General features: G+C 48.6%; 2 protein-coding genes across 5 annotated transcripts in view; one reads left to right on the plus strand and one right to left on the minus strand.

The window, feature by feature from the left end:
• Nucleotides 1–42: 42 nt before the first annotated feature.
• BYSL (bystin like) lies at nt 43–9,198 on the plus strand. The gene is made up of 7 exons (XM_037519705.2): nt 43–535; nt 3,892–4,048; nt 6,504–6,642; nt 6,913–7,046; nt 7,567–7,727; nt 7,900–8,002; nt 8,525–9,198. The coding sequence occupies exons 1-7, from the start codon at nt 268–270 to the stop codon at nt 8,868–8,870; spliced, it is 1,308 nt and encodes a 435-aa protein (XP_037375602.1). The 5' UTR covers nt 43–267; the 3' UTR covers nt 8,871–9,198.
• Nucleotides 9,199–9,922: 724 nt separating this feature from the next.
• Nucleotides 9,923–26,464, minus strand: part of CCND3 (cyclin D3) — an 87,403-nt gene continuing 70,861 nt past the window's right edge. For 2 of the 4 annotated variants that reach the window (XM_054698786.1, XM_054698785.1), the window contains exons 3-7: nt 22,816–22,883; nt 16,151–16,366; nt 13,124–13,283; nt 12,436–12,572; nt 9,923–11,948 (exon numbers count right to left, since the gene is read on the minus strand). In XM_054698786.1, the coding sequence (XP_054554761.1) occupies nt 11,781–11,948; nt 12,436–12,572; nt 13,124–13,283; nt 16,151–16,366; nt 22,816–22,883 (749 nt within the window). In that variant the 3' untranslated portion in view covers nt 9,923–11,780. Of the gene's footprint in view, nt 11,949–12,435; nt 12,573–13,123; nt 13,284–16,150; nt 16,367–17,228; nt 17,544–22,815; nt 22,884–26,464 lie in introns of those variants that run through there. The other 2 variants (XM_037519706.2, XM_054698787.1) reach the window with 2 other exon arrangements.

Here is a 26,464-nt window from a genome sequence, read left to right on the forward strand (position 1 = left end):
GATGAAAGCGTGGCTCGGCGTGCCGCCACTATAAAAGCCAGAGTTAAAAGCACTGAGTTTACTCGGTAGTCAATTCGTGAGCTCGTCCAGGGGGTGGGATGGTGCCACTGGCACTTTTGACCTCCCAACGCTAGGGGACGCTGTGCTTCCCCTGTGGCGTCTTCGGAAATGGTGGTTCATTGCGCATGCGCACTCGGGGCTTTCGTGTTTTTTTTTTCCCCCCTCCGTCCCCACGTGTGAAACTTCCCACCAACATTTTGGGGCGAAATGCCCAAAATCAAGGCGGCCCGTGGGGCCGGAGGCCTGGAAAAACATGCCCCGCTGGCCGAGCAGATCCTGGCTGGGGACGCGGTGCGCCCAGGGGCCCGGGCTAAGAGGCGGGGTCGCGGAACTGGAGACGAGGACGAAGAGTATGTGGGACCCCGGCTCACCCGGCGGATTTTGCAGCAAGCGCGGCAGCAGCAGGAGGAGCTCGAATCAGAGCATGGCACTGGGGGCAAACCCGCGGCGCCGCGGGAGCGCACCACGCGGCTGGGTGAGTGGCTGCGAGTGAGGAGTGGTTCGTTGGGAAGTGGGTGGCTGAAAGGTGTCCGGCAGATGAATAGCTTGGAATCAAATAAGTCACCCATGTTGTAACCGAAAGACCGGATTTCGGGCCACCAGTCACCACCGACTGCCAATAAAGTAGAGGCAGGAGTTGAATCTTTAAAGTGCGCTTTAATCAGACAGCCGGCAATTTGGAAGGGGTGGGGAGAGTTAACACTCCAAAGAAACCGCCTTAACATTTCATTTCCAGCTGGCTTTTTATAGTGAGTTGAACAAAGAGAGTTTAGCAGTAAAGCAGGCCTTCACTGCTGCCAGAAGATTGTGATGTGTAGCCCCCGGAGCTCCTTATCGCCCTCCTGGACACCTGGCCTCAGGCTCCTCTCAATGTGCTGAGGCTGGTCTTCACATAGCACTGGTTCCCCACATTCCTCGAGACGCGTGCTTGGGCTGGAAAATTAACTCAGGACAAGCCATAAGCAATATGTGTGTGCATTTTTCCTACTATATAGGAGACCCCATTTCATCCTCCATCCTGGAGTGGATTTAGAGTGGTCAAAGCCTTCTACGCCTACTCCTAGTTTTAGGCACTCCCTTCTAATCTCCCCGGAGTTAGGCCAAAAGGAAGTGATTGCTCATGCTACCAAGTTGTAGTATTTATCCATTTGTTTAGTATATGCTTACAAGTTGGCTACTAGTTTGGATAGTCTGGGTACAGAAGTAAACAAGATAGACATGAGCTTGATTTCATTGCAGGAGAGAGAGAGGGGAGAGAGATAATATGAGTATGAATGAATAGCTCCTGGAGTGCATTTCTCAGAGCGCCTCTTTCATTTGTTCTGAGAGAGGTATTTCACCAGTTGAACACTGGCCCCCTGGCTACTGTATCTTTTTCCTGGGCTCTAAGACATCACATTCCTGTTTTATTTATTTTTCTTTATTTTTTTTTAAAGATTTTATTGCTTATTTTTATACAAGAGCTGGGGTACAGGCCGGAGGCGTGGGGGGGTGAGAGGATTCACCAGAGACAGAGCGGGAAGCAGAACAGGCTGATGACCAAAATACACTGCTGAGGGGAGCAGCCAGCGCAGCAGGAGAGGTCTGCCACGCCATTTGGGACTCTCCTTGGCCGGCCGGGAATTGAACTGGTGCTGCAGAGGCTGCGGACAGCTTCACAGCGCTGTGTTCAACCCCCTGCGCCATCGGGGAGGCCCACATTCCTGTTATATGTCTTCCCCTCAAGGTATCCTTTACTGACCCTCTTTTGTCTCCACCTTAAAGTTGAAATGCCACTGGTTCAGTCCATGGACTGCTTCTCATCAGTTATATTCTGGTGCTGACACTAAGTATCATACCATTGTTTGGTAACTGCTCCCAATATTATATTTTAGCCCTGATTACCATGAAGCCCAGATTCCTCTGTTTCAGCTGCCTGTCTGGCATCTCCCATTTGAAGTCTAATAGATCTCATATTTAACATGTCCAAAACAAATTCCAGCCACCCTAAAACTGATCCTCACACTGTCTGCCTTGCATCATAACTTTCAGTTTGCTCAAGACAATCTCCTTTTTTTTCTCTTCGCAAATGATCTGTCAAGTAAGCATGTTAGCTTTGTCTTTAAAATATATGCAGTCATTCATGTTCTCATGCCTGGCCCTAAAAACATGTATGTGTGTGATCACCACCTTGAAACACCATCCCATTCACGTCATTAGCTCTGTCTCATCTGAAGTGCTGCTGTAGCCTAATTAGTATCCTATCAACTCTCAACTCAATGAACAATGGATTAGGATAGTCTGCAAAGCCCTATGCGTATGATCTGCCCACATTGACACTCTGACCTTTCTGCTTTCAACATTGCCTTCTTCTGTCCACCTATATGGGTAGGCTTCATTGTTCCTTCAATATGACAAGTTAGGACCCTTACCTTAGTTGCCTCTATATTTATTTACAGTGTGTCACCACCATTAGGATGTAAGCTCTATAATGGCAAAAAGCCACTAGGACATTTCCAGCACCCAGAATGGTGCCTCACATATAGTAAGCACTAATGTTTGCTGATTGGATGGATTAATGAACTATGGTGAGGTGGTTAGGAGCCAAGTCTACAAGTTGCCCAGGATTTAAAGCTCTCCTAAAGGAAGTGGAAAACTTTTAGAGACTATTAAGGCCATTTAAGGGATTGTTGGATTAATCCAGCTGAAAGATGATACTGACCTTGGCTTAAAGGGGCTATGAAGGATTTGCAAGATATTCTACGAGGTATTGAGAATGAGGGCAGAACATGGGGCAGGACTTTCTCCCAGATTCTGGGCTTAGTGTTGGGTAGATGGTGGTACCATCTGCTGAGAAGTAGAACATAATAATGTTGACTAGGAAGGAAAGAGGGAGTGTTCGGTTAATGACATGTAACTGACACCTGTGGGTCACCTATGAGCAACTGTGTAGAAGGCAGCAAGAGTTAGAGTCGAGCAAATGGAGCTCCAGTTATAGGTACAGGTTTGGGAGTTGTTAAATACGTGGAGACTATTCACTTCCATCCCCCATTTAGCTTTTGTCACACAATATCTCTGTGCTTAATGCCTATTCACATGTAGCATTTTACCTCCCCACTTGGATTATCCTAACCCTTTCCAGATACCCAGCCAGTTGTGACTTGCCAATAGTCAGTTATTCAATTGGTTGGTACACTTAAATTTGAACTCTATTGCTTAACTTCATGACCCTTCACAGTCTGGCATCACTTTACCTGTCTAGTCTTATTTCTTGCTAATGCCTAACAGACACTTGCCACCAAGCACTTTTGCTAGTGTTGTTATCGAGGTGTGGAACACCCCTGTAGCTCCACACTGCTTATCAAGATCCTGATCATCCTCTGCGCGAGGCATCTTCTAAGTGCCTCTGATGTACCATATCTACCACTCATTTTAGCATGTGGTCCACCCCTACCACATGTGTACAATAGAGGTGAAGAATGCTCACTCTTCACCCAAACTACTTTCCATAGGCAAATTACTGATCTTCCTATGTTGTGTGCGCATCTCAAACTGGATGTGGTAATACACCTGTAACGGAGGGTTATGAGGATTAGGAACAGTATTTAGAATAGTTCTCCCACCTACCTGGAGTGCTGACTTTATTGGCATTGCTCTCTTCATTCTTTCATACATACACATTTTATTTCCCAAGCAAGATTGGAAGCTCTGGGGACAGGAAGATAGTAGGTCATCTGTTTCGCTGCACACATCCGTATCTATTCAAGCATATATGCAGATTTGAGTTAAATTGACTCTAAATACCCAACCCATTGTTTGCCTTGTTCATCCAATTCATCTCTCCTCTCCTAGGCCCAGGAATACCCCAGGATGGATCAGATGATGAGGAATGGCCCACCCTGGAGAAGGCTGCCACGATGACTGGGCCAGTCCACCATGCAGAGGTGGTTGTGGACCCTGAGGATGAGCGTGCCATTGAGATGTTCATGAACAAGAACCCTCCTGCCAGGTAGGGCTGGGATGGCCTGGGTTTGAGATAATAAGTCCTGGTAGCAACTTCCAGCAGGAAAATATATGTGCTATTCAAACCAATGTTGGAGTGCCTATCTTGGGGAAGGGTCCAAGCATTACTAATTGTGGTGTCACCACCATGACAATTCGCCCATCCTCAAAGGACCATTCTGAGAGTGACCGAGATTCAGAATACCTCCTCCCCTTCTGTCCATGTGTTCTAGAACTCCCCACATTACTGGGGGAAGCAGAGATGAGTCTTTTTATGTCTCTAGAGATCTATCCTATTGCTTTTGGTCTTGTTAGACTCAGTTTTCTCAGTGGAAAGTTCAGTTTTCTTGGCCAAGTCGCTTTCCTGTCTGAAACTGTTTAATCCAGTGTTTTTCAACCTTGACACTATTGGCATTTTGGACAGCATAATTCTTTGTGGAAGCCATCCTGTAGATTGTGGGCTGTTCAGCAATATCCCTGACCTCTACCCCCTGGATAACAGTAGAGAGCTAGGGCCTTCCTGGTGGTGCAAGGGGTTAAGACACAACCTATGACGCTATCCACAGCCACTGCAGCACGAGTTCAATCCCTGGCCAGGGAGCAACCCACATGGTGCAGCAGACCTCTCCTGACTCGCCCGCTGCTCTCTTCGGCAGTGTATTTCCATCGATCTGCCTGTTCTGTTCCGCATTCTGTCTCTGGCCTATACCCCAGTTCTTATATGCATAAATAAATAAATCTTTAAAAAAAACAAACAGTAGAGACCTACCCCTAAATGTGATAACCAGAAATGTCTCCAGACATTGCCAGATGTCTACAGGGGAGTGAAATTGGGAGTGAAATTAGAACCACTGATTTATTCCAATCTAGAATAAATAAGTGTTAGCTCCAATATAAGCAGGCATTGAAGCTCCTGTGGCCAAACTCCTGAGCCCAAAGACGTTAGCCCAGGGGAGAGGAGTCTAGGCTAAGGTCCCTCAACCTCAGGCTGTTTTGGGTTAGCACTCCCGCATTGCTAATAATGCTGTGAAGAAACAGGAAGCCTGACTGATAAGTTAGGTAGTAGCTTATTTCTGTATGCAAAACGAAGACAAGAGCACTCTTTCCAAGACTGATGCAGAGCAGCTGTAATAAGTATCACAGGGTGTGTGCTGGAATTGTGTGCTTGTCCCAGAGAGCCTCTCAGGTTCTCACTCAGCACCTCATCACTCCTTTTTAACAGATAATTCTGACAAACTTCGCAGAATGATTTTCCAACTTGCAATAAATGGAAGAGGAAAGTGACTGGAAACAGGGACAGCCTTGGAAAATGACAACTGGCATCTTTAGCAGGCAGGCCTAGGTCCACATGAACTCAGCAGTAGGAGGCCAGTTAGTTAGGGGGCACATTCCAGTCTACCCTAAAGCACCTGAATTTTAGAATCTAAAAGACAGAGTTTGATTCTTTGGCCCCACTTGACAGCTGTGAGGCGTTGGGTGAGTTATTAGCCTCTCTGAGTCCACTCCCATGTCTGTAAAAGGGGAACACTAGCACTCACAAGGGCATTGTGCAGCTGCCTCTGAAAAGTTGCACGAACCATGCCTGACATTGAGAAGACCCTCAGAAAACAGGAACAGTTTTAGATACAGCACATCCTTGAACATTGTGTTTTATTGAACATTTCATCATCCTGTTGTGAGAAAAGAACAAGATGAGAACCTGATTTCATTATACATTATTTTATGTAAAGTTTCCGAGAACCTCTCAGTTTCTGAGAACCTATTGACAACATTAACTGAGGGCCTGTGGTATACTTCAGCCTCTGCAGACAACAGTGTTACCAAAGCCCAATGTAATAACTACATCATTGCCAAAAATTATGCTGAATGTACTTTGTTAAGACACCCAAGAAAAATAAGTTATAGAAATACTTTCATAAGTTTTGATTTCAATAATTTTAAATGGGGGTAAGGTTGTGCTATAGTTTCTCCCTGACGAGCCCAGCTACTTGAAGTCTTGGTAGATAATTGAGGTTTATAAACTAGGAGCATCCTCAGCATCTGATGGGCGTATTTGAGACTAGCCACATGTTACACACTTGCTTTGTGCTAATTACAAGTAACAGACATGCATTAACTTGTTTAATCTTACATTAGGAGTTAGTTATTGTCAATAAATAGCATATCCAAGGTCATGCAGGGAATAGAAGAGCCAGGTTTTGAACCCATACACACTGGCCTCAGAGTCCAGATCCTTAACCTCCAGCTTTGCCCTTAGTTGAATGACTTCCATTCCTCTGTACTCTGCGGCAGTTCTGGTGCTAGGTGGTTGGGCCTAGAGGGACACTGAGGCTGCACATCACAGCAAGATTGCAGGTTATAAAGTTCACCTGGGACTATGTGGGGAGTGTAGAACTTCCTCGCCTGTGACCACAGCACTTCCCTGTCCTTTCCCTTTGTCCTTTCACCTCCCCTAATCTTAGGCGTACCCTGGCTGACATCATCATGGAGAAGCTGACTGAGAAGCAGACAGAGGTTGAGACGGTCATGTCAGAGGTGTCGGGCTTCCCTATGCCACAGTTGGACCCCCGGGTCCTGGAGGTTTACAGAGGGGTCCGGGAGGTAAGAGCCAAGAGGAGGGCCATGGTGGCACCTGAGGCTTTGGGTGCCCACATCTCTCATACAAATAAGGGCCCCTTGGCAGAGAGCAAACATGAGTGAGAATGTTTGGGTTCCTATTTTTGCTCTGCCACTTAGTGACATGGTGACTTAATTCTGGTCTTGGTTTTCCCATCTGAAAAATGAGGAGGAGGAACCTCCTTACAGGATTGTTGTGAGGGCTGAGTAAAGATGTGAAAGCACAAGATGATACTCTTGCCCTTTCCTCTCTAGGTGTTGTCTAAGTACCGTAGTGGGAAGCTTCCAAAGGCGTTTAAGATCATCCCTGCACTTTCTAACTGGGAGCAAATCCTCTATGTCACAGAGCCGGAGGCCTGGACTGCAGCTGCCATGTACCAAGCCACAAGGTAGAGAAGCTGGGGGTGGGGTGGCTTTGGGTCTTCGGTGAGGGTCAGACCCAACCCACAAGTTGGACAGGCATGCCTTTGCCATGCATCTTTGCTTTCTTGGGAGTTCTCTTTTAAGCTTCTTTGTATCGCTTTCCCAGCTTATCCTTCTCCAAGACCTCATGGAGAATCTCCTGTGATGAGTTTCTAAGGGAGAGGCTTGTAACTACCTGGGATACGCCCACAGAAATCTGTGGCTCCATGGGTGTGTTCAAGCCCCTCACAACAGCAGGGTAAAGAGGAGCCCTGGTGGGCAGGGGAAGGTGAACAGCTGAGCGGCCATCGTTTTGGAAGAGCTCTGGAGAACACAGTGTTTACCCTGCTTGGGTATCTCCTTCTGCTCCCTCTGTGGTCTGACTTGGGTGTCAAATACACGTAGTTGCCCTCAAATCTCTTGCTTGCGTTATCCACAGCGATGCTTAAAGGTCCAGCTCCACAGTATCAAGTGATTTTCCACCCCCTCCCCCAACCCCCAAAATAGGATTTTTGCCTCTAACCTGAAGGAACGCATGGCCCAGCGCTTCTACAACCTCGTCCTGCTCCCCCGGGTACGAGATGACATAGCTGAATACAAACGGCTCAACTTCCACCTCTACATGGCACTCAAGAAGGCCCTGTTCAAGCCAGGAGCCTGGTTCAAAGGTGGGAACCCAGGAGGCAGTTAAGAAAAGGCGGACTGAGCTGCAGTTCTGACTGAGGAGGTGGCGCTCTCTGAAGTTGGGGGGGAGGTGCACAGGGGTTATGTATTGTTTCCTGCTGTGTCTCCTTTGTCTCACCCTGGGCTCCAAGTGACTGCCACTCTGACCCTCTCCAGGAATCCTGATCCCACTGTGTGAGTCGGGCACCTGTACCCTCCGGGAAGCCATCATCGTGGGTAGCATCATCACCAAATGTTCCATTCCTGTGCTGCACTCCAGGTAGAGTTGGTGGGGGTGAAGGATGATTGGTTGGTGCCTATCCAAATTGTAGAATCTCCTGCACTGGGGTGTGGAGGGTTGGGGGTACAGAGTGTGGAAGGAGCTAAGAACAGCCCTAGGTTTTGTGGCTTAAGCCAGTGAGTGTGTTCTTACCCCAGTAGAATCTTAGTTCCACAGGGAGAGGATTCCAGTGCCAGGCACGTGGAAGGTACTCAGGTAATAGTTAAATGACTTGGGAACGTGGGAATATAATAGATGTGGTGGAGATGATGAGGCTTTTGGACATAATCTAGCCGGATGCAGAAATAGTTGAGCCAGAGGTAGGGATTTGAGCATGGAAGCAGTGAATGGGTGTAGAGGTGGTAACTGGAGTCCAGGGAGTATGGTAAAATCAGTGGGTGAGAAGGTGGTCTGAGCTGGCCCCTGAGGAATACCCAATGTAAGAGGCGGAGAAGTTGCATCTTTTCTCTGACATTTACCCCACCACCACCCCACCTCCCTCCCCCGCCCCCCCCCCCCCAGTGCAGCCATGCTGAAAATAGCCGAAATGGAATACAGCGGGGCCAACAGCATCTTCCTGCGGCTGCTGCTGGATAAGAAGTACGCGCTGCCCTACCGCGTGCTGGATGCCCTGGTCTTCCACTTTCTGGGTTTTCGGACAGAGAAGCGCGAACTGCCCGTGCTCTGGCACCAGTGCCTTCTGACTTTGGCCCAGCGTTACAAGGCAGACCTGGCCACAGAGCAGAAGGAGGCCCTTCTGGAACTGCTCCGCTTGCAGCCCCATCCACAAGTGTCCCTCGAGATCAGGCGTGAGCTTCAGAGCGCAGTCCCCCGGGATGTGGAAGATGTTCCCGTTACCATGGAGTGAGGAAACAGTCCCTCACCCTGGCCTGAGTGCCATGGGAGGACATCAGGACCCCTGTTGGTGACTAAAGAGGACAGTGAGCCTTGAGAGCTGAAGTTCCAGATCAGGGCAATGAGAGGCCACGGGCAGCTGTGACTTCCTAGTACGTGGCAGAAAGGACTGAGGGTCTGCCTGGCTCCCTCTTTCTTTCTCGGCCTGAGTCCCTATTCCGTTTTGAGACCTGACGTGGGGATTCTGCTCCCCAGCTGGGGCTAGAAGTAAGTACTTCATCTCAGGCTGCTGTGTCAAGTCACTGAGGTGTAGAAAAAAACAATGGCAAATGTTTATTGAACTTCTGTGTTCTGATGTGATCAATAGGGGTGGCAATTACTCTCTTTTGTTCTGTCTAGAATTGGATTCTTTTCCAGTATACAGAGGACCCTCTCTTAATCAGGGTACACCCACCCTGTTGGCCCCTAGAGGGCGCACACCGTGCTTCCCCTGACAGCTTGCTGTGAGAGAATGCCAGCAACCAGATGGTCTCCTCTCAGCTGCAGATGGGAGAGCCACGGAGAAAGCCCCCAGAGGAAAGTAGTTAGAAACAAGAAAGATCAGAGAGTAAGAGTCCAATCTCCACCGGACAGTTTCCCTTTCAGACTGTCTTAGCTAATGAAAGTGTCACAAGGATTGGCAAACTAGGGTCATACTTTCGCTTACATAGCCCAGGGGTTAAGAATGACCTTTAGCGGGCCTCCCCATTGGCGCAGCGGTTGAGCGCTGGGTTGCGAAGCTGCCCGCGGCCTCTGCGGCGCCGGTTCGATCCCCGGCTGCTCCCCAGCCACCTGAGGAGGGTCCCACATGGCGCGCAGACCTCTCCTGCCGCCCGCTGCTCCCCTCAGCAGTGTACTTCAGTCCTTCTGCCTGCTCTGCTCCCCGCTCTGGCTCTGGTGAATTCTCTCACCCTCCCGCGCTTCTGACTGTACCCAGTGCATGTATAAACAAAACAAACAAACAAACCAGCAAACAAATAAATAAAGCATGCCTCTATAAAAAAAAAAAAAAAAAAAAAGAATGACCTTTAGCACTTATAAATGATTGGGGAGAAAATCAAAAGAACAATATTTGGTGACAGGTAAAAATGACATGAAATTCAAATTTCGTGTCTGTAAGCAAAATGAGAACACAGTCACACCCATCTGTTTGCATTCATGCTTTCATACTACGACAGCAGTCAGTACAGCCTGCTCTAACCCCGTCTTAGTCACACACATTTGTTACAGGTGGATTTGTTCCAACCCATATATTGTATTTGGGGAGCAAATTTGATTATGTGCAGTTTTGTCCTTGAGAAACACTGGGTGGAAGCTGAATACTACACCCAGCTGACCTAAGGCAGATAACACACACACACAGCCCTCAGACATGTATCAGCGACTGTGTTCACCTCCTGGGTCGGGGGCCACACCCACATCTGGTGTTATAACTCTTCCCACATCCTTTTAGCCTTCCCTTCCACAAGCAAACTTTAGGTGTCTTTCAAGATAAGGAGACTTATTTATAGTACTTAGGAGTGTCTTAACCATTTAATGTGTAAAAACGGCTATCCTCTTTATTTCCTTTCTCAAAAAAAGTCACTACGTTTTGAGTGTTGGGCCCCAAACCCCATTTTTCCCATAAACCCTGTGGTTTTTATGGTGCAACTTTGCATAGTGCAGTGATTTTTAGGAACAAATACATCATATAAAGCAGGACTATTTCTGGGGCAGAGACCATAAGGCCCACAAAGGCTAAAATACTTACCCTGACCCTTTTACCAAAAAGGCTCCCGTGACCCCCCCTTGAGACCATTAGTTTTCACCCTCCACAACCTCATGCAATCTAGGAATAAATAGGCTTTTATCCACAAAACTTCCCAATCCAAGAAGCCAAAGCCAATTTTATTCCAGAATCTTTATTAAGGTAGCATGATGGTCCTGGGCCACCAGCCTGGACCTTGTAGCCTTAGGAAAAACCTGTGTCAATAGGGCTTGCCTCCCTCTCCTGACAGGGGGCTCAGTTACCTCCAGGGCAGCCCTGTTTCTTCCCCCTTCCCCCCCCAGTTATGGGGCAAAGAGCCAGAGGGAGAGGAGGGCATCACCCCACCCCAGGCTATAGCAGCTCCTTGGCCACAAAGATACTCTAGCCAGCAGCAGAGGGGAGAGATGCAGCAACCACCAGGGTTACCACCACCACTGGTGGGGTAGATGGGGCCCACCACGCCCTCTTACAGTTGTACTCAAAGCAATCAATAAATTAAAATTACCTCTTCCTTCAGCACTACCTCCCTCAATCACACAGAAGCTGAGCCGAAAGCAAAGCAAGGAGGAATTGATTGGTGCTGGCCCCTCTAAGAATAGCTGTGAGCAGGATTACGCAGGGCCTGCAAAGTGTGTTAAGAAAGGCTGTCTAGACTGTTTCCCCTCACACGTGTCTATCAGAACATCTGAAATTTCTTCAGGAAGACCCCTATCCAAATGCAGTAACTCTAGAAGGTGCGACACCTTTAGAAGGCACTGGGGCATTTTGGCAGTTGAGAACATGAGAGCCCCAGAGTCAAAGGGGCCTCAAAAAGGATTGCTGGTGCATGTATTTTACGTAGTTGAATTTTGTCTCGGACTAGCCTGATCCATACATAGCCAGCTACAATGGGAAGGAACTGAGCTGGTCAAATACAAGGGAAGAGGAGCCTGACCAGCTATCCAGACATAGCCAGCCAGGCCCTTTAGTGCACACCACAGGGATAGGTGGGACCTACCCCTTGGGCTTCATGAGGGGCAAATAGGAAGGAGCCCCCTCGGGCTTCAGATGTGGCATGGTTCACTCTGTAGGCAGGGACGGGGGTGGCAATGTCCCCTCCTCTGCTATCAGTGGCCACTCGAGGGGGCCTCTCCCGGGCTACAGGTGGATAGCTGTGACATCTGTGGGAGTGCTGGTCTGGCTGGGCCCCTGGCTGCTGGAGCCCCTGGGGGCTTTAGGCGCTGGGCTCCCGGAGGTCTGGCCAGCATCCCTGAGGCTCTCCCTGAGCGCAGCTTCAATCTGCTCTTGACAGGCCCGCAGGCAGTCCTGGGAACACAGGGTATTGTAAGGAGGGGTTGCTGAGTGGAACAAAGGAAGCCCCTTTTGGAATGAAAGGCTGTTTCCTCCCCTCTATCATCTGGCAACAGGTGTTGGGGAAGGACACCTCCCAGCACACAGGGAAGTCTGGGGAGGTTAGGCCACAGCCTAGCCCCAGGAATCAGCCTTCAATTCTGAGAAACTGGCAAGAGGATGTGGCAAGAGGGTGTGAGAGCAGTCCTGCATCTGACACTGAACCCCCCACCCCCACTCTGGCATACCATTTGGCAAGAAAGGGCACTCAGGGACAGTGCCCTTCAACCCACCCAACACTTTTCTCCAGAGCAATTCAAGAGAAAAAAGGCGGCAGCAGCCCCAAGGGTGGGCCTCTTGAAACCAGGAGTGGGGACAAGGCTGGGGGACAGACACTTCCCTCTAGTGGAGGCTCGGGGAATCACAGTGTTTCATGAATGACAGACTGCTGCCCAGCACTCACCACTTCAGTGCCCGTGATCCCAGCAAGCAGCTCTGTGAGCTCATCCCCGGATGTAGAGCAGGCACCCAGGCCTTGCACTGCAGCCCCAATGCTGCCTGTGGCGATCATGGAGGGCGGGTACATGGCAAAGGTGTAATCTTGGAAAGGGAAAGGAATAGTGAGGCAAGGAGGCATTTAAGGATAACCACCAGCATGGACTTCCTAGTCCTCAGAAGGTGCCAGGCAGTGTGAACCAAGTAGGGGACATACTGGGAAACCCAGCAATGAGTGGTGGTGTGACGAAGAAGGGCAGGCAAAGGCCTCTTTCCTACAGAGGATCAAGGTGAACAACAGACTTACATAGGTCAGGCCCAAGGTGGTCCATAAGTTACCCTGGCCAGATACCACAGCCCCTCTCTGGTGTGGAAACAAAATGGGTCCAAAGACCTGGATTTTCCCAACTTACTGTGAGACCTTAGGCAAGTAAGTCATTTCTCTCTAAGCCCTTGGTGTCCACTCCAGCATACAGGGGGTCTCCAAGGTCCCATAGAGCTCTAATAATGTTCTGCTTTTCTGTACAGCAACTGGGTGTTCAGAGGGGATATCACTTTCAAAGTTTAAAGGGAATATAAACCAGAATCTCCTAGTTACTTCTCACCCAAGTATTCTAATTTTCTCGATTTAACAAAAATGTGCCTAGGGCTCTTACCTGTAGCACACAGGGCCAAAAAGGTCTGGGCATGCTTTCTGACCAAGTCCTGCCGGTCTCGGGGCAGAGACAGTCGGTGCAGAATCAGGGCCAGGAAGTCATGGGCAATCACAGCGGCAAGGTCCCACTTGAGCTTCCCCAGGACCAGCACCTCCCAGTCCTGGAGGGTGGGGGAGAGGGTGGGGTGAGCAGATGAAGAAGGAAAGGGGAGGGAATAAAGCAGAAGTTTCACAGCACAGGGAAATCAATCAAACTTGAAGGTCAAGACCCTAGTTCTGCTTCTGGGCTTAAGAACTGGCATTGTGGAGAGTCCAGGGCACGAAAGAGTTAGGGGGGGCATCTACTGATCATCTGCTTAGATGCCAGAACTACACGCTGTATATGTATTGTCTCTAAATCCTATTTGGTTATCTTTTTGGAGCTAATAAATCAGGACTTGTCCTGACTTCACCCAGGGCTCTGATAGTTTCTTGAACCATGGCTGAAAGAAAAGATCACAGCAGCAGCATCACCATGAACTTGCTTCACTCTGGGGTGAAGCAGATTCTCTATAACCCCGAGGATCTGTGTATGGGAAGGTCATCACTAGCCTCTCCCCTAACTCTGCATCCCAGCCAAGCACATACCTCTTGAAGAAAGGGGAGCGAACAGAAGGCCAAGCCTGCTGTGACACAGCTCCTGAACTTCCCCCAAGGTTCCTCAAAGGGGATGTTGCACAACCCCAACCCACATCCCCTTGGTGGGACTTTGGGGGTGGGTATTGAGGTATAGTACCCCACTCTACACCCTTTTCCCTTTAGGAACCCATAGTGTCTATCTCAGAAAAAGTGGGAGCCAGGTCTGACAGGATAGGTCCAGATGACCCCTGAGGGAACAAGTCCTCTCTCTACTATTCTGAACCTATACACCCTGCTAGGTGCTGGAGAGAGGTTGGGAACCCCACCCCAATCTACGCTGGGGTTCCCAGCCCTGGACCTATTTCTGAGTTGCACATACTAGGATTTCTTCATTGTTTTATCTCAGGAAGGAACTAGTGGGTTTGATCCATTACTGAAGCAGAAATGGCAACCCCACCCAAACTCTTCTAGGCCCCCAGCCACAGCTCCCCTCTCCTGGCCTGCGCCTAGGTGTCATCCTCCCAGCCCAAGCCTCACAGAACTCCACAAAAAATAGCCTTGTCTGGAGCCAGAAGTTAGCCCAAAAAAGCTGGCATTCTACTTGCCTTGCTTGTCCCAGTGGCCAAACAGGATCCTAACTTAAGGGAACAGAAAGCACCTAGATTTCAAGAAACATCTAGAGGGCAACTCAGAGGGAGAGGCCTCCCTGTAGAAGACCTGGGGTCTTGGGTGAAGGCAAGCAGTTAACCTACCCTAGACCTGCACAGTCCTTAAGAACCTCAGTTATAGCTTGGCACAAAACATACCCCTGGGCACAATTTGCTGCAGAGGCTGGTGGTGTCTGTCATATCCCAGCCTTTAAGGCCACCTGGGCTAGTTAAAAGGCCCAGACTCTCCTCATCCTTCTCAGTGCAATGCTGAGGTAGGACCCTAACCACCTCTGGGCCTCAGCCTTCTCTGCTGCACAAGGATTTGGACTGAATGGAGTTCGGAGGTCCCTTCCAACTCTGACCTTCTAGGAAGGCATCTGCAAGCTCCACCCCCAGCTCAGGCAAAGGGGGGGGGGGGGAGTTGCCTTTTCCGAAAAGCTGCCCTCACACAAAGGCACACACACCATCCCATCTTTTCATAAAAGGAAGTTCCTTCTACCTTCCAGCCCAAACCCCTCCAAAACATCTCGCTCCTCGACCCTGGAAACGAACTCTACCTTCAGACTGGCCAAAAACGACCAGATTCATCACAAAGAACTGTGGGGCCTCCTGCTCCCATCTCTGAGAGCTACTTGGCAGGAAGAGGAATCCTGTTCCTCCACAAGCAGCAGTCGGGGGCCCCAGTACCCTGGCTTCCCCGCCAGCCAATCACAGCAGCCTGCATGCTGCCCTCCTCCCCAGGAGATGGGGCCCAGAGACTCCTCTCAGGGTCAGGAGAAGACTTGGCTGTAGTGCAAGGTAGAAGAAGGTGCCAGCTCACCCACCCTCTCCCCGGAGCCACGCAGGAGATAATCTGCACGCCCTAAGTAACCCCTTCCACATCTCAGCACCGCCTCACCGGGTTCAGTGAGGAAAGAGAAGCAGCCACTCTCCTGCCTGGCCACAGGAAGAGCCCAGCCTAAGTTCCCAGCAAGAGGCCCAGGGAGCCACTTCCCAAACCACAGAGTGACAGCAGCGCCCCACAGAGTTATGAAAGACCTTGGTCAGAGTGGGCGGGCCAGGGAGGGGGCATCATTATCACATCGGAAGCAGCTGCAGCTCAACTCCCAGGCTGCCCCTCAGCTTCAGCCTTTGACTAAGGGGGAAAAGGAGAGATGATTCCACCCGGGCCCTAAGCAGCTGCTCAAGTTCCTCAGAACCAGGACAGGGAGAATACAGGATTAGGAAGAGCTTGTCTCTTCTGGGATTGAAGGGGAAGGAGAAGGTGGGATGAAACTCCTGGGCCCTTCCCTAGAGCAATCAGGGCCTGGCTTTAATCCACTCTCAGAGGCTTTTCTATCACAAAGTCCACACTGGGATACTCAACCAAGGGAGCCCCCCTCCCCCACATGAAGCACATTCCACTCCCCCTCTCCAGTGGGGGTGTGCAGGCATGTCCTTCTGCTGCCAATAAATAACTCATGGTGGCTGTGTAAACCCAGAGGCAAAGTACTAGTGAGTGTAGACATGCAGTTTGACTTGTTGCTATCTGGGGGAAAGACCAGGAAGGAGTGGCACCCCCTGGAGGTCAGGAGAAGGGGATTTAGTTAAAGCTGGCAGCTCTACCCTGACATCACTGGACAGGGCCCCATCTTTTGTTTTTAAAAAAAGCCTCTGCAAGCCATGCTCCCTCTCCAGAGAACAGAAACCTTCTGAGGTCTTAGCTTTCCTTTTCCCGGTGAGGAGGCAGTATGTGGTAGGGGGGAGGGTTGGGCACGAACCCGCATCTGGTGGGGAGAGACAGCGTAGTCGGTGTAGATACACAGTTTTTCGATGGTCAGGGGCTTAGTCTCTCGCAGTTTGGAGGCCAGCAGCATGCAAACCGAACCCAGGAGCTGCAACTGAGCCTTGCGGGTAGGGACGCAGGACAGGTAGCGATCCACGTAGTTCATGGCCAGGGGGAAGACTTCCTCTTCACAGCGCTGCTCCTCACACACCTGGGGGAAGGTGCACAGTCACTTCTGGAGCAGGGGGGTGGGAAACGCAGCAGCACTCAAGGGGGGGAAGGTCTGAAGGGAGATGAATTGGGGAGTAAAAATGGGAGATGGCTAAGTGTACTTAGACAGGGACTAAAACAGAGGATGCGCCTTCCCCAAGGTGACGCCCCCCACTTCCTCCGCGCTGCCTCCTCCCCCTGGGTGGGTGGGGGGTAGGGAGGGGCGCCAGAGCCTCCCTTCCTTAAGGATTCCAAACTGAGACTCCCCTCCCCCATAGCGGAGGGGGGCACGGGAGAGTCGTACAAGGTAGCCAGAAAACTGGTTACCTTACCCCCATTACCGTCACCCATCGCACACACCCAAGGGGAAGGGAGGAGACTCCCGCCGCGCCTCCCGCACTTTTCATTTCCCTGACGGCCGGAACAGCGCGCGCGCCACCCCCACCTCCTTCCCCGCCAGAACCCCGCGACCGACACCGGAACCGGCTCTCGGGCGGGGGCGGTGGAGCCCTGGGTTTTCCAGGCGTGCGCTCCCGAGAAGACCAAGCGGGGGAGGGAAGCAGGAGAGACAGAGCGAAGCGGAGGGGCGCGAGTGGCCCCAGTCCTGCTTTCCCGACCCAAAGAGAGGGTCGGCTAGGGTGCCAGACGACCGGCAACCACAGCCAGAATTGGGGAAGGGGAAGGGACCCCACGGAAGCTGTCGGCCAGGGTGCCCGCGTGAAAGGCCGGGCCCAGGGTCTGCGCCACCGAGGCATCTTGCTGATTGTTTGGGGGGCCAGGATGTCCCTGCAGGGCGGCCCCGGGAGTTCCGGAGCCGCGCACTCAGGGGCGGCGGGGGAGGGGAGACCCCGTCCGGGCGGTACCTCCAGCATCCAGTACGCCAGCATCTTCCGCATGTGCGGCTTGATCTCCCTCTGCACGCACTGGAAGTAGGAGGCGCTGGGCACATAGCGCTCCTCCAGGCGGAGCAAGCTCTGCAGGACACGCTGGTCGCCCAGCAGTCGCGGGTCTGGCCCGGCCCGGGGCGCATGCCGGGTGCCCTCGCAACACAGCAGCTCCATACTCGGCGGCACACAGGCAGGAGGGAGTGCGGGCTCGCGAGCCACGACGCAGGCAGAGGGCCGGGGAGCGCGGGTGGGTGCCGGTGCTGGTGCTGGTGCTGGTGCTGGCACTGCGCAGCCGAGCCCCAGCCCGCCCGCGCCGGCGCGCGCACCGCTTCCCTGACAGGCGCCCCGCCCCTCGCGACGATGTAGCAACCGTGGAATGCTCAAACGTCGCAACGTTCCTAGGGGCGGGGCCGTCGGCGCCGCAGACGGAAAGGGCTGGCGGGCGCTCCCCCCTCCCCCCAAGCCCCCGGCGGCCACATTGGTCCGCGGGGCGCAGGCGGGCCGGCTTCCGGGCGCTGACCCCCGGTGGAAAGAACTTTCTTGGAGGTGGGCCTCTTCCCCACCAAAGCGCCCTGCAGTCTTGTTCCGCAGACTCTAGGCGCCCGGAAAGAACTTTTCTGCAAAGGTTATTCATTCATTCGTCAACGCTCCTTCACCCGCTGCTTGCTCTAGGGAATATAAGTAATATAATTGCTGTTCTGTTATTCTAAGCATTTAGCGTGTAATAACTTACTAAGCGCGCACGAAAATCCTGAATTAAGTATTGCACTACTTCTTTTGCGGATGAGGTGACTGATGCGCTGTATATAACAGCCGTCCAGCTGACAGAGCTGTGACAGAAAAGCTGAGTGGCTCCAGAATCGACGAGGCTCTACACTTTGTTATTTAAGCTGATTCCTCAGGTCAGCCAAGATCTGCATTGCCCAAGAGCTGGTTAGAAATGCAGGCTCTCAGGCCCACGCCTGACCTCCTGGATCACATCTGCAATTTTAACACATCTCCTGTCTACATTAAAGTATGAGAAGGACTGGTCTAAATCAGCACATTGCAGACATAAAACCGGGCAGAAAGGCCATGGACTCAAGGCCTCACCTTGTCATTAAGTCGACTGTGTGGCCTTGGACAAGCCCTTAAGTAGTCTTAGTTTCTGTTTGAGGAAAAATGTGGGCGGAGAAGCAAGATCTCTCTGAAGGAGTTCCTTGGTCAGACCCTGTAAAATCTTCCAGTAGCCATTTTTTTCCACCTCCCAAACTTTGAGTTACTTTGTAGTCTTCTCCAAACTGGATTCCACAAAACCACAGGCCTCCAGCAATGCTCCCAATGGGAAGAGGCCTTGGGGATCCCACCTTTCCTGGGGAAGCCCCTCAAATTGAATTACTAGAGGAATGACACTGCATAGAAGACTCAAGTTTTATGCTAAGTATTTTCTCAAGGAATTAATTCTTTTTATATAAGTTTTATTGTAGCTCTCATATGGATTTATCCATTTTCATTGTAGAAACCTTAGAAAATACAGATAGCCCACCAAAAAAGGAAAATAATACATACTTATAATTTCACAATCTAAAGATAACCCTTTTAAATGTTAATGTTTATTTTTCTAAAATTGCTCCATGAATAAACAAATTTTTAAAAAATATTTATTTTTGGGCCTCCCTGGTGGCCTAAGGGGTTAAGCACAGAACTGTGAAGCTATCCACAATCCCCGGCTGGCCAGGGGAACTACCCACATGGCACAGCAGACCCGACAGACTCACCCCCTGCTCCCCTCAGCAGTGTATTTCAGTCAGTCTGCCTGTTCTGCTCCCCGCTCTGTCTCTAGTGAATCCTCTCACCCCCTCATCTCTGGCCTGTTCCCCAGCTCTTGTATGCATAAATAAATAAATCTTTAAAGAAAAAAATGTAATTATATAAACCTGAAATGTATAGTCTCCTACACACCAGGTTATGTGATATAACCTGTTGGCACCACTCTTGTATATGAAACATTATCATTGACAGAAGCGCTAAGTGACACATAACTGTATGTATACCACATCTTCTTTATGGAGAAAGAAAACTAGAGATATGAAAAGTGGCCTATTAGAAATAATATTTTGACCTATTAGACATTTATATTTCTTATACAAATTAGTTACCTTTTCATGTCCTTTGCCCATTCTTTTATAGGGATGTTTACAACTTTTATCAATGTCCAAGTGTTCATTATATTAACCTTTTTTCATAGTTTTTTCTCTGTCCTATATTTTGAAATTTTTAAAATTTCATTGTTTGCCTTTCATTTTGGTTCATTGTGGATTTCTTTTATTTTTTTTTTCTACCTCCGGCCCTTATATCCCCTTTGATTGTCTTTCCTTCCCTCCTCCCAGTTAGCCTCATACACCTCACTTTGTTTATTAATGATTATTAGTTTTTAAAAGTATTTTACATTGCCAATCATCTGTTTTCCCCCCAATATTTGCCTTTGCCATAAATGGCAACATCTATCAAAAAACTATCTGCTCTATGGTGTTTCTTGCAGCACTATTTGCAACAGCTAGGACATGGGAGCAACCTAAGTGTCTTTGTCATTCTGATTATGCCCAATGTCAGGCAGAAAGATGCTTATAAAGACACCAGGGCTCCCTGGCAGTTCAGGGGTTAAGACTGAGCACTATGAAGCTATCTATAGCCACTGCAGCATGAGTTCGATCCCCAGACAGGCAGATGACCCACATGGTTCAGCAGACCTCTCCAGTTCTTGTATGCATAAATAAATAAATCTTTTTTAAAAAAAAATTCATTTGTTCTGCTCAAAACCACACTGAGATGACTGCATAAGGAAATTTTGGAATATATACTCAATAGAATATAATGTAACTGTGGGGGAAAAAAAGATGAAAAAGTGGCTTTTAGAACAAAATGAATGGACCTCAATGCAGTTATGTTAAGTGAAATAAGTCAAAAAGTGAAAGCTATCTGATGGTCTCATTCATCTGTGGAACATAAATAACCAAAAACCATATACAGGCAAAATATAGTAGGAATAAATCTTAAACTTAGTGAAAGAATATGATGGTTACCAGAGGGATTAGAGGGGTGAAAGTATGGGATAGGGAGGGAGACAGATTGGGGATTGGCACAGGTGGGGAATGGTGGAGGTAGTGGAAAATGTGCATGTATAGAAGAGCAAAAATGTAATCCCACAAAACGAAAAGTTGAAAAAAATTTTTTAAATCCTAAGTTTGAAAGAAAAAAACTCATTTAGCGCCTCCCTGGTGGTGCAGGGGTTAAAGTCTCAGTAGTGCTATCAAGCTATCAGCAGCCACTGCAGTGCGAGTTCAAGTCCCAGCCAGGGAGCTAATCCATATGGTGCAAGAGACCTCTTCACTCTCGCCCACTCATCGCCTCAGCAGTGTATTTCAGTCAATCACCCTGTTTTTGCTCTTCACCCTGTCTCTGATGAATCCTTTCTCTCTCTCTCTCTCTCTCTCTCTCTCTCTCTCTCTCTCTCTCTCACACACACACACACACACACACACACCTCTGGCCTACACCCCAGTTCTTGCCTGCATAAATAAATAAAAAATAAATCTTTTTTAAGAGAAAAAACTCTAAATAGTCTAAAATAACTAAAAGTCTAAAATAACTATTACTCTTCACTTCTTGAGACAAGTGATCTTCAACTACAGCAAGGGGGGTATAAGTTAGATAGCAGGGAAAACTGCAATTAGACAAGGATATAGGAAAGAGGAGAGAATAGCAGGATCTTCTCTACAGACCTCTGAAAACGTGGCAGGGCTCCTCATTGCACTCCCCAACTCCTAAACTCCCCTTTCTATCACCAGTCAGCACATTTATCCTTTCTGCTCAGTTCAGCTATTCATCCTTCCGATGCAAACTCAGGTCAGACCCCCTCCAAGGAAGCCTTCCTAAAACAACCCAGCTACAGGGTGTCCCTGGTGGTGCAAGGGGTTAAGACGCAACCTATGAAGCTATCCGCAGCCACTGCAGCACAAGTTTGATCCCTGGGCAGGGAGCTACCCACATGGCGCAGCAGACGTCTCCTGTCTCACCTGCTGCTCCCCTTGGCAGTGTATTTCTTTTTTTTTTTTTAGATTTATTTATTTATTTTATACGAGCACTGGGTACAGTCAGAAGTGCAGAAGGGTGAGAGAATTCACCAGAGCCAGAGCTGGGAACAGAACAGGCAGACTGATGAAATACACTGCAGAGGAGAGCAGTGGGCATGGCAGGAGAGGTCTGCGCACCATGTGGGACTCTCGCCTGGCGGCCAGGGATTGAACTGGCGCTGCAGAGGCTGCCGGCAGCTTCCAAGCCCAGCACTCAACTGCAGCGCCACAGGGGAGGCCCCTTTCGGCAGTGTATTTCAGTCAGTCTGCCTGTTTTGTTCCCCACTCTGTCTCTGGTGAATCCTTTCACCCCCCACACCTCTGGCCTGTACCCCAGTTCTTGTATAAATAAATAATTCTTTAAAAAAAAAAAAAAAAAAAAAAACAGCTACAGGAACCAAACCTCTGATTTCCAAACTCCAAACTAGATTCCGCTGCACATGCCCTGCACTTGACTGGTTGCTTCTGAACCTGCTCTCTCCCTTGCCAGAGTGTAAGTTCCCAAAACGGGGAAGACAAACATATGTAATGATAGCCAATTACATTCCAGCCACTGGGTAGAGTGTTTATAACCCACCATGGGAAAACTTAGGTATAATGGAATTAAATGACTTATGGAAGTTCTATATAGTTCCTGCAAACTCACCCTACTTTTAATACTATACTGCCTCTGCTTAAGTCCCAGATGCCTGTCTCTTCTGCACAACCAAGCACTGTGCTGTGACCACCAGCAATAATACCAGGCCTTTGTGTCGTGTTCACGGTGTTTCAAGCCCTGTGCATATTTGCTAAGTGTTAAGCCGTTTCATTTTCACTTTGTGAGAAGGATCCTATTATTTCCACCCTCCCCCATTTTACAGAAAGGGAAGCCAGTGCTCAGAGGAACTAAATAATTTGCCCAAGGTCAAACGGCTAGTAAGCCACAGAGGCAGGATTTAAACCAGGTCTAGCTTCAGAGTTCTTAAGCACTTCATTCTAATGCCTGTTGTGCTGTTCTATAAATGTTTATTGATTTACTGGATGTTGATTTATTCATTGAGGAAGGGAGCTCCTGGGGAGCAAGTTTTTTTGAGGGAGATCCCTGCCTGGCCCCTGCCTGGGGCCACCAAGCACACAGCCAAGTCACCTGTGCCTCCAGGGCTCAGAAGTGGGTCCTCTACAAGCTGGCTGTCCTCTAAGGTGACAGGTCCAGGGCACAGGAGTTCCCGAAAGGTTGGCTGATCTGCCTGGGAACTTAACCAATTACTTTCACCTCAAAGGAACAGCCCTCACCAACCCCCCTTGTTTTTTCATGAAAGAACAAAAAAGACAAAACAATGACCACAGTCAATATGGGAAGGAGTTTCTGCCCAAGTGCATTCAATTAGAAAAAGTTACTCAATATTAGGCCAATTAGAAGGCTGGGAATGGAATGTCACTCTCAGAGGAAAAGCCCCAAGGAGGAAGAATACCATGCTTTCCTCCTCTTCTTCCCTCTCCTGCTCCTCCTCTTCATCATCAAGATGTCCCCAGCAAAGACCTGTGGGGGTGAAAAGGTAAGGGTGAGGCCTGTCTACATCCTACGGCTCACTTTCAGACCCCCTGCAATGACAGGTAGAGTCAGGGCCATTTGAGGAGCTGCAGTTCCCAAAACAGAGAGGTAGACAAGGCTCTGGAGTCAGGCTGCTTGAGTTCAAAGGAATATCTGGAACCTCTCATTATGTTTCCTCTTGTCCAGTGTGGATAACAAGTCTTACCCCACAGAGCAGTTTTAAGGACTAGGCAGGCAGAAAAGATCTCTGCCTGGTGCATGGTGAGCATTCAAGGAAGGTGAATTTCCTCCTCCTCCTTTCTCTCCCCCTCCCGCTAGTCCTCTTCTTCCCCTTCCTTCTTCTCCTGCCCCTTCTACCTCCTCCCTCTCTCAAGGGGTATCCTTTCTGCTATAGACAAGACCCAGAATCCTTCAGAGAAAAGCAAAAATTTGAGTGTAGAAGCCTTCCTCCCGGGATGGCAGCTCTAGCAAATGGATGATCTGGCTTGCCATGGTCAGGGAGGGGGTGGTGGATACTGCAGGCCCCAGTCACACAGCTCTGCCACCCCACTCCACCCCCCCTCACTGTCTGTGTGGCTTTGGCAGGTGACATCACCACTCTGTGCCTTAGTTTCCTTATCTGAAAATAGTGATAATAGAAGCACTCTATGGAGTGGCTGTGACGATGAAATAGGCTTATCTGTGTAAATCCAGAACCGTGCCTGGCGCATGGCTAGCCCTTAAAAAAAATCAGGTGTGACTATGGTACTAGACGCACAAGCCTCTTCTTGTATAGAGACTATTTATGATAATAAATGCAATAGCATGGATGTGGAGGCACCTGGAATATAATAAATTTCAGGGAATATAACCACAGTGGAGAAGATTTGGCAAATTCTTTGCTTCACAAAGAGTGAAGTCAGTGTTCCAACCAGCAAAACAGTCTAGTATGCTCAGATTGGTCTGATACATCATTATTAGATTTCCAAGTTTTCTGAGAATTGGAAAAACCTATATGGATACTATTTCCTCTGAATTTTTTTTACTTTGAAATATTTTAATCCTATAGGAAACCTGCAAGGATAGCACAGTGAACACTAACACACCCTTCACCTAAATTCATCTATGTTTTTTGTTGAACCATTGGAGACTTAATTACAGACATCACAATTCCTCATCGCTAAATATTTCAGCCTGTGTCTCCAAAGAATGAGACTGTCTTCTGTATAACCACAAACAAAGATCACAATCATGGGCCTCCCTGGTGGCACAGGGGTTAAAATCTCAGCTACCACTCTTAGCATGAGTTCAATCCCCAGCCAGGGAGCTACCCACATGGCACAGCAGACCTCTCCTATCTCATCCTCTGCTCCCCTCAGCAGTGTTATTTCAGTAGATCTGCCTGTTCTGCTCCCCACTCTATCTCTGTGAGTCCTCTCACACCCCATACTTCTGGCCTATATCCCAGTTCTTGTATGCATAAAAAAATAAAAATATATCTTTTTTAAAAAAAGATCACAATTAGAAAACTCATGCTTCAAAAACATCCTAAGTAATCTGTTCACAATGTTCCCCAATTACTCCAATAACATCCTTTTATAGCATTTCTCTTTCTCAAACCAAGATTCCGTCAAGGATCATGTTTGAAGTGTTGTCCTAACTCTTAAATTTCTTTTACTCTAGAACAGCGCTATGGTGATTTAAAAAAAAAAAAAAATGGTCTCACTCATAGCAGGAATCTAGAAAACTTAAATAAGGGACCAGGAAAATGAATATAAGAAAGTGAAAATCAAAATCAACAAAAAACTATGAACCAGAGACACTTTTTGGGGGGTGGGGGGCGGGAGGGGAAGGATTGGGGTCAGAATGGGGCGTTTGCAATTGTATGGGGGAATATAAAAATAAAATTTAATATTTAAAAAAAAAAAAAAAAAAAAGTCTTTGATAACATTTATTTTTGTTTTTAAAGCCAATTCTTTTATACAATATGCCTTCAATTGGATTTGTCTAACTTTTCCTGATTAGGTGAGATGAAATATTTTTGGTAGAAATATTGCACAGGTGGGCCTCCCCTGGTGGTTCAATGGTTAAGCGCTGGGCTGCGAAGCTGCCCACAGCCTCTGCAGTGCTGGTTCAATCCCTGGCCGCTGGCGAGGGTCCCACATGGTGCAACAGACCTCTCCTGCCACGCCCGCTGCTCCCCTCAGCAGTGTATTTCATCACTCTGCCTGTTCTGTTCCCTACTCTGGCTCTAGTGAATTCTCTCACCCTCATGCGCTTCTGACTGTACCCAGTGCTTATATGAATAAATAAATAAATAAATCTTTAAAAAAAACATGAGAAAAAAAAGAAATATTGCACAGGTGAGGGATTCAAATATATATTTCATAGTAGAAATCAGGCATTAAGCCAAAGAGAACATCATTTTGTTTTTCTTTTTTTTGAAAGATTTATTTTATTTATTTATGCATATAAGAGCTAGGATATAGGCCAGAGATTGGGGGTGGGGGAGTAAGAGGATTCACCAGAGACAGAGTGGGGAGCAGAATAGGTGGCTCTACTGAAATACACTGCTAAGGGGTGCAGTGGGTAAGACTGAAGAGGTCTGCTGTGCCATGTGGGTTAGCTCCCTGGCCAGGGATTGAATTCCTGCTGCAGGGGCTGACTGCAGTGGCTGGCCATAGCTTCACAGTGCTGAGATTTAACCCTTTGCACAACCAGAGAGGCCCATCATTTTGTTTTTCATTCAAGGATTCAGGAGACACTTTGGGCTATTCCAAGCCACTACTTTGAGCATCAGTTATACTTGCACTGTATTTCAAATCAGCAATGCTTGTCCATTACTTAGTAAAAACTGTTCGAGCATGCTCTTCCTATATATTACATGTAGAAAACTTAATGTTTAAACTATGTCTGTTCCTGCTACTCTATTTTGTACTGTATAGAACATACTAAGAAATATTAAAAGGATCAGACAAAAATACATACAAATAGATTTTTTTCCAATTTTCTTTCTACTTTACAATGGAAAGTCTTATATCCCGAATTCACCATTTATTTACTCTGCAGCTCCCCAGACAGGCTTCACCACTATTGATCAAGAAGTTATTTCCCACTGGGCTTGGATGGGTCTTCAAAGTCTCAACATAGTGCTGCAGGCAGCACAACCCAGTTGGAACTGGCACCTGAGCTGAACTGCTGTTTTTGCTTTACAACGGAGGCTGTCTTCTCCATGTGGGTAAGCAATTGGCACCTTTCAGCTCAACCTCTCCAAAACTGAGATCCTGATCTCCCCAACAAATGTGCTTCTACCACAGACTTCCCAGTATCAGAAAATGGCAACTCCAGCCTTTCAATTGCCACAGTCAAAGCACTTGCTGTCATTCTTGACTCCTCTCTCTCAAATTCCACCTCTATCAATCAGCAGAGAATAGACGTGCTACTCTCAAAAAATATCTCCAGGGGGCCTCCCTGGTGGCACAAGGGGTTAAGCACCACACAATGAAGCAATCTGCAGGCTCTGCAACATGAGTTTGATTCCCTGCCGGCCAGGGAACAACCCACATGGCGCAGCAGATCTCTCCTGATGC

Source organism: Talpa occidentalis, unplaced genomic scaffold (assembly GCF_014898055.3).
Source record: "Talpa occidentalis isolate TD23 unplaced genomic scaffold, MPIMG_talOcc4v2.1 talOcc4.2, whole genome shotgun sequence".
NCBI classification, from domain to species: Eukaryota; Metazoa; Chordata; class Mammalia; order Eulipotyphla; family Talpidae; genus Talpa; species Talpa occidentalis.